This window comes from Capsicum annuum, chromosome 11 (assembly GCF_002878395.1).
Source record: "Capsicum annuum cultivar UCD-10X-F1 chromosome 11, UCD10Xv1.1, whole genome shotgun sequence".
In the NCBI taxonomy this organism is placed as follows: Eukaryota; Viridiplantae; Streptophyta; class Magnoliopsida; order Solanales; family Solanaceae; genus Capsicum; species Capsicum annuum.
This window is the reverse complement of record NC_061121.1, coordinates 221349560-221358234: the sequence shown is the minus strand read 5'-3', so window position 1 is coordinate 221358234 and position 8675 is coordinate 221349560. Positions and strand designations below refer to the sequence as shown.

General features: G+C 31.5%; 1 protein-coding gene across 1 annotated transcript; it reads right to left on the bottom strand.

Annotated features, from left to right (window-relative positions):
• Nucleotides 1-2975: 2975 nt before the first annotated feature.
• On the bottom strand, nt 2976-4349 carry LOC107848699 (dehydration-responsive element-binding protein 1B). Its single transcript, XM_016693470.2, has one exon. The coding sequence runs from the start codon at nt 4093-4095 to the stop codon at nt 3223-3225; it is 873 nt and encodes a 290-aa protein (XP_016548956.2). The 5' UTR covers nt 4096-4349; the 3' UTR covers nt 2976-3222.
• Between the last annotated feature and the right edge of the window lie 4326 nt (nt 4350-8675).

Here is an 8675-nt window from a genome sequence, read left to right as displayed (position 1 = left end):
GTAAAACTTAAATTTGGTAATAAAATCAGGGCAAAACCCCAAGCAAATCTCCCCTTTTGGCTTGATTTTCTTGACATGATTTGATCCACCTTCTTCACATGATTTTTGAACATTACTGCTGCTTACCATGATTAAAAGTTGACATAGGTTAAAAATTAAAGCCCTATGCGTTAAAAAATAAAAACATGGGCTAACATTATGGGAGTCCTGTATTATAAGTGAACAAGGTTAAAAGTATAGTCTTGTGCATTGAAAGTGAGCACAGGTTAAAAGTGGAGCTCATGCATTAAAAGTATATGCACGAGTTGAAAAGATCCCAAATATTAAAAGTAAAAATGATTGAAAGTTGGAGCCCATCAATATGGATGTTGAAAATTAATTTTGGTTTTAAAGATGGATTAGCAGTAGGATTATTGAAAATTTGTTTGAAACTTTTCTCCAATTTAGCAGTACAAAGATTTTCATCATGATCAAATTGGATGCAACTTTGTTCAACAATAGAACCATAGGATCATTGAATCATAGACTCTGATACCACTTGTTGTTTTTGAAATCGAGAGGGCATTATGCGGAAGTTAATAGTTTGCAAATGAAGACGGTGATAATTCAAATGAGAAATAAAAACATACTAAAAAACATGCTCCATTATTAATATGATTTGGTCAAACGATCTGTTAGAACAATAATGATAATTGTAAAAGAAATTCAAAATAAAACTTGCTTGTCTTAGAGGAACGATAATACGTTTCTTGAAGATAGTTGGAGTCTCTCCCACGAGCAAACAGAAGAACAAGTGGCAACTCTATCTTTGGGATTCAACTAAGCCACAAAACATGTAGCATTCAAGAATGTTGCTCTTCTATTCTTGAATTGGTGATTTCACCATTTGATCAATGTCTCTCTAGTGTTTTCAAGGGAAAAGTAGTTTTGAGTGCTTGTCTTTTCAAACCAGAGAAAACACTATTTATAGGATGAAAGTTTCATGCATGAGAAGCATATTAATTAAGTAATAGCTAATAGGTTCATGTATGTTTTAAAACAAAAAATGTCATTCTTTCAAGAACCTATAACGTAAAACTTAATGAATAATGAATTTGTCAAATACATTTTCTTTGTAACTCAAAACTTATGAATAATGAATTTATCAAATTCATTTCCTTTGTAACTCAAAACTTTAAGTGATGCATTTGTTTCAAAACTAATTGAAAATTAACTCTTAAAAAATCTTTAACCGATGTATTTGTTTCAAAATTTACTGAAACATAAAATCAACACGATCTTCACAAGAAAAACTAATATTGCAAAATATAAAACCTATTGGGAGAAAATTTATTCTTTAATGACGACATTGTGGATGTTATTATATTGTTGTATGATAAGGAAGTCTTCTATTTATAGAGTTTCAACATTGTGGATGCTATTATATTGTTGTATGATAAGGAAGTCTTCTATTTATAGAGTTTCAAAACTTTTCCTTCAAGAAAAATATTAGCCAAATATGGAAAAGAATTATATTTTTCTTTCGAAAAAGTAAAAATAATTATGATATTACTTTTATTTTACTTCTAAGAAAAATAAAACTTAAATTTGATAAGAACATTAAGCCAAAAACCCTATTACGCTCTTCCGCAAGCCTTTCTGATAAGTAGCCAACCTTTTTTTTTTTCAGGGGGAGAGGGGGTTGTTGTGGCTCAGCTGGGAGCTTGGACTACCCTCCTCTGGCAAAACTTGCCTACGGATATTGGTTAACATTGGCTGATACAGATGAGTCGATTTATTCATTCTTCTACTAATGACTGAAATGAACAGGAACACGAGAAGTGGAATATGTTGTAGGCTATGATGATCTTGAGGAGGAAGTGGATATGGAAGATTTTGATGGTCATAAAATTAGAGACAGTGGCTTTGATGATGATACCATATAGTTCTTGATAGATGTGCTCTCTTTTGCTCATTTTGTTTCTACGTTCCCACTGTTTCATTAGAGTAACATATTAATGAACAGCATCGCCTTTGTGAGGATGAAATGCATGTACTTCAACTCAGAACTAACAGTTCCCAAAGGTTTACATAAACACAAGTAAAAGAATTTGCATTTGTCCTATGATGTCCTTAGGCGTTTGAAAATACTTTGTTGAAGTTTTGGAAAATAGGAAGTCGCAAATTCGTACCCAAGTCACATGGTGTATTGTGGCTTATGCACGCATTCTATCTTTGGTTGAAGCAGCATTTATTCATGTCCATTGTTATCGATGATAATGATGAAGAAAAGGCTGTTGCAGTATATATCGAAGAGTGGAAGAACAGATTCTGCTTTAGCTTGAAGAAGAGCAGAGAAAGATGATCCAAGTGCCAAATCAAAAGAAAAATGTGAAAATGCTCATGGAGGTAAAAACTAATAATGCATAATCTGTTTTCTAACGCATACTGCTTTACACACTTGAGTCTTGTCTTTGTTTAAAAAATCACTTTTTTTGTTTTCATCTCCCAGGACCCAGGTTGAGCATGAGGATACAGGTGAAAGACGGACAGCAGTACAATGACAGCTTGGACAATTATCAGAAAGCTTGCCTTTAAGTGGCTTAAACTAAGGAGTATAGTGCTTGTCGATAAGAGTATTACATACTATCTGCTGAATGTTTTCAACGTCTTCCTTATGCAACTATCTGCTGAATGTTTTCAACGTCTTCCTTATGAAACTATGAGAATTTCTACAGGCGTGTCACTACTATCTTTTCCTACAGCTCATGACTGACCTTCCGACAAAAAGATTCACTTGGAAACAAATGTTACGCGAAGAGATGATAGTTTGTTTCTAAAAAAGTTGTGCATGATACAGCTAGCTAGAACGAAATAGACTTGGAGCGAACAAAATCTTTACCAATTTTTTATTGTGCTTGGCTCATTAGTTATGGTCTTGTAATTTCAGTTTACCAAAGTAAAAAGAAGACTCAACTCAAATGCACAAAGCATCCTTGCAGTAGGAATCTCTCAACTCCATATCATAAGTTCATTTTCCGTTACCGCTGGGTTTGTCATCATGTTAAGGATGAGTTTTTCTATCTTTTTCATGTTCGATTGGCCCAAGTTTTTTAAAACATTTTCTATCGAAGTACAGAAACCTACTTATTTTGGTGAACATTTTTCTTAGTACCAAACACACCCTACATTTTTGATGTATTTATAGGGAGCTAAACTACTCAAATCTCTTAACACATTTGGTTAAATTCGATAACTCCACAAAGACATGTCAATATCATCAGGTTCCATGTGATATGAGTCGTCATATCCGTCTATACATTGAGGCGGAGGCGGAGGTGGCAGCATTAGCCCTTCGGCCATATTGGCAAGTAATCCCGGCATGTAGAAAAGCTCCTCCTCGTCCATGAACAACATGTTATAGTCCGGTAACTCGGCAATGACGATGTCTTGTGTGACTTGGTCAACAATGATAACTTCCTCGGAGTTTTCTCCCTCCGAGGATTCTGACAGCCGAAATGCCTCAGCTACTTCAGCGGCTGCATTCTGAATGTCCTTAGCAGTCGCTGAAGTAGGAGTGGGCAACCTCCAATTAGTCGAGTCAACACTATACTGTGTGATCACTTGGTCATTAGTGGTAACTTCCTCCGAGTTTTCTCCTTCCGTGAATTTTGACAACCGAAATGCCTCAGCTGCTTCAGCGGCCGCCATTTGAATATCCTTGGTGGCTGCTGAGGCAGGGACTGGCAACCTCCAGGCCGAGTCTGCAAAATTCAAACAAGCTGACCGGCCTTTAAGAGCCATGACCGCCACGTCATGAGCTCTAGCTGCCATTTCTGCAGTTGGGAAGGTGCCAAGCCAAATTCTTGATTTCTTACCGGGTACTCTCACTTCACTAACCCACTTTTCTGAATGTCTCCACCTCACTCCCCTATAAACCGGGTGTCGAGTTTCGCGAAGCTTCTTCCTACCTCCACGTCTTTTTGTGTTATTTGAAGCTAGTAATAACACCACTTCTTCATTAGAAGAATTGGCTTTTCCACAGCTACCATTAGAATCACAAATACTTGATGTAGGAGGAAGTGGATCAAAATATAAGTTTCCAAAAATGTCCATTCTTGAAAATAATGAAATATGGAAGTGATGAGATTGGATGAATTTCTTTTTGAACAAGAAGTGTGTTTGGGGTTCCAAAAATAAAAATGTTCTTGCTAAACTTGGCAACTAATATTGTGTTGAGTGATTCAAAAATAAAAAATGTACCTTATTATACGATGTAATTTCTTACCGAAAGTAGATTCAGACCCCGGCCAGTCTCTATATGTACAGATTATATAGACACAGTTACTATAGATGATATGATAAGTGAGTGTTGGATAGTGAGTGTATATATACTCGTATATACTATATAATAAGGTGTAACAAGTAAGAGAAGAGGTTACGGATGAAACGCGAATGAACACACGGTGTGTTAGCAGAAGACAGGCTGGGCGCCTTATGGCCTCATTTTTAAAAGGGAACATAACTAATGGGGCCTAGAGGTCCTTTTGGCCAACTATAACTATTCACTAGTTGAATTTTAATTGGATTGAAGCAAATCAAAATAGATTGAGTTGCTTAATAAATAATTAATTCAGTTACACGCTAAAAGATTATTTGTATTGAGATGTGTTAAAGGTATTGATTAGCGATTGAATTTAGGTGAATCGAAATAAATTTGAGCTAATTAATAAATAAGCAATTTAGTTACATGCTAAAAAATTATTTGTATTGAAATGTGTTGGGTCAAGAGAAGTTAAATAACAAGAAGTCTTTGTACAAGCTGTCCTCATTTTGGGGTGTTCTTTAATGTTTACTTTTAAATATGGTGGTCTTTAATTTTGTTCTTACTGCTAATTTAGTAAAACATTATGGACCAAAACACCATTATCTATGACGTAAATATGTTTTGCTAGAGGTAAGTCTAGAGAACTTTTTTCTACCTTCGATATAAATTCTTGGGAATAAAGTTAAGTGGCATAAGTTTTGTAGTATTTCTATGAACTAATTTTGCTAGGTACAAGTTAAGAGAACTTTTATCTTGCTCCACAAATAAAGTTATGTCTTTTATAGCATAACGCGCGGGTTTCTAAAATAAAGTTTTACCTCTATTATCATAAGTTTGTTGGAATTAATTACTGTATAACTTGTGGGTTGTGAATTGAACTTTTGCCTCTATCAACATAAGTTTTGTGTTATATTATGATACAAAAATATAAATTTATACCAAGCAAAAAAAGGTTTGTTTTTTGGTTTCAAGCTAGGTACTCTCGTCACTTATTTTTTACTTAGTGTTGGAAGACACAATAAAAAATCATTAAAATATTTAGGGCAAAAATTAAAAACCACCCAAAACAGCACATTGTTGCAAATAACCGGCTAATAAAGAGTACTATTCACCTAAAAATTTTAAATTTTAATTAATTTATCTAATTTCAATAAAAATATAAAACTTCTTTATTATGCTTATATATAACATATTAAAGTTTTAAAAAATTATTTGATAAAATTTCTTTTGAATTAATTTGGTCTATATATTTAGCTAAAATAACTGATTTTTTAAATTAATTATATGAAGAATCAAATAAATTAAGTTAATAATAAATGAGTCATAATTTTTAAAGGCTGATTTTCACCACTTCTAATTTCAACACCTTTGTCTGTATTCATGTGTTGAACACGTGTGTGTAGTCTTTGATATATTATAATGCATGCAACAGCTTGTTATGCCGTTTCCCACCTTCTTCTTTCCTTCCTTAGTAGCTAGTTGTTAGGACAGAGAAAATGCACGCGGAAGCTAGGAAAGTAAATTTTAAAAAATATCACGTAAAAAGTTAAATGAGAAATATTAAAAAAGATATAATATTTAATGTAGTTCGATCAATCGATCTATATTCACAAAAGGAGATCGATGAACAATTCATTATATAAAAAAGAGTACAAAATATCAAAAGCGACAACCTCACACAATTCACTCAGAATAAAAAGAGATTCTCACAAGTGACATTGCAACACTTGTGCTCACAAATTCTCCCCCAAAACAATACTCTCTAAACTCTTAAAGATTATTTTGTGGATGCTATCAAATTAAAAGAAAGGAATATCTATTAGTAGAGTCTATAGCATTTTCCCTCAAAAATAAGCATTATCCAAATATGGAGAATAGTTTTTCTATTTCCAAAGAAAAACTCAATTATGATACTTAAAAAAGATCAATTATGATTTTTTTTTTAAAAAAAGTCTTCGACAAATTAAACACCCTAGTAGCTATTGCGGGTGGACATATGATATATATGATATACTGAAATTTTTGATATTGTAATTTGATATTATAATATTTAGTATGATATATAATATGCATATTAGGACACCAAGTAAAAATAAGACCAATCTTGAGTTTTACTAGAAAATTATGGAGCATTAAATAATTAAGGGTAAAAATTAGCCAAATAAATGAGATATGCAAAATTAAATAGATATGAACTACTAATTCCTCGTCAAGCTTATTAAATTTGAGACGGGGACATTCAGTCTCACCTTCTTAGAGCGGCTATTGAAGATTGCATATTTTTACTTAAAATTAATTAACAAGATAAATGTTGTATACTTTTAGAGAGAAAGCAAACAACCATAAAATTTTCTGGAAAAGGATGGAGGACGCATATATATGACAGATTTGCTAGTGTGAGATTATTCAGTCAAGAGAATGGAGTTTTTCCTTCAGCTGACAGACTTAAATGATGTATAAATCACATAAATCTCACTAATTTATTTCTTAATTAACCTCTTTCTTAGTTTTTGAAATAAATTTTCTCTCTCGAATTTTAGTTGTTTATATCGGCGATGCTATACATTACTATCTTATGTATCTGAACCAACTTCTTTAACTATATTTAAGGAAAAATGATTCTTTCATTAACATTGTTGAATGCTATTAACGCCATATTTAATAATATGTGATTATGAAATCTCTTAATTTCAGTAACAACTTTTCAATTTCAAAAATTTGAAACCCCTAATTAATTATTATGATAAAAATTCTCAAATCGGATAATTCAAGCTCTGTTTGCTCAATTTCTTTGCAAAATTTGCAAAACTCTATTTTTTTTAGTCAAATTTTTTTAGGAAGATGAACAATACAATTCTCTTGAGGCATTCATTTCGATGTTTGACAACCCAAAATACAATATGAACGATATAAAAGTGATGAAATTGTTGTTGCATTGAATGTTTCGTATTTGAGATTGATTTCAACAATTGCTGCATAATTAGAGATTGAGAAATCTCGAAAAAATTGATGTCTGATATATCATTGAAGGTAATTAATTCTTCACTAATTGTTACAAGAAACGATAGTGAAGTGAAGATTTATGTTTGAGTTGAAGAAAAGTGTTCTTAGATTTGTAATGTATCTGTTGTGCACAACGACAACGCTTAAGTCCACGGAGGAATTAGAGTTTGATGGAGAAACTGAAGCTGTCTTTTGTGTTGAAAGAGTGAAAATGGATGTGCGCTTGCTTTTTCAGTGGTTGAGTCACAAAATTAGTACTCATTGTATGTACCTTAGTTGAAAGTTAAAAGTTTTATTTGTGATAGCAGAAATATAGAATTGAAGGTAAAAAAGAGGATAAAGTGGCGCTTGTATCTGTAATGGCGAAATATGTGTTATGTCATGACTTTAATTTTAGAGCTAAACGATTCGACAAAGAGAGGTATGATCGCAATATGCTAATATTTGATTATATCGTTCATAAGCTCAATATTTCGGTCTTATTATTTATCCTATATAATAAGTCACAATAAGCAGCTGAAGCAGGCTGCTCATGGTTAACATGCCTACTTCAGCTGTTTCAACTGTGATTTTACTATATTACCTCTAATTAATTATTTTAAATCATTTATAAAAGTCACAATAAGCAGCTGAAGCAGGCTGCTCATGGTCAACATGCTTGCTTCAGTTGCTTCAATTGTGATTTTACTATATTACCCCTAATTAATTATTATAAGTCATTTATACATTAAAAATTAAAAAGATTTAATAAAAATTTAAAATAGATATTTATGACATGACTGCTTCAGCTGCTTCAACTGTGATTTTACTATATCACTCATAGTTAATTATTATAAGTCATTTAAGTATTAAAAAGTTAATAATATTTAATAAAAAAAATAGACATAAAATAATAAATTATTTTTTGTGTTTTTATAAGTCATTTAAATATTAAAAAATTCATAATATTTAATTAAAATGATAAAATAGACATAAAATGATAAATTATTTTTTAATGTTTTAAATTAACTTGACGTTTTATACAGGACCACTTAAAAAAATTCACAAGTTTTTGTTATAATAATTTTACTATGTAACTTCAAATTAGTAGAATAGAAGAAAAAATATTATAAATCACAATAATTAAAAATTTAAATTATTTAAAAAATATAATTGACTATCAATGTCACAAAACAACTTTAAATATTGTCATACAAATTTCATCAATCTAAATATAATAATATATGCCTAATCTAAATATAATAATATATGGCTCACTTAGAATTTATCAACTAAACAAATAAAAATTTTAATTAAATGATGGAATTATACATGACGTAGAATTTTTAAGGATCAACATTAAGTCGTGCGTAGCACGGCGTAAGCC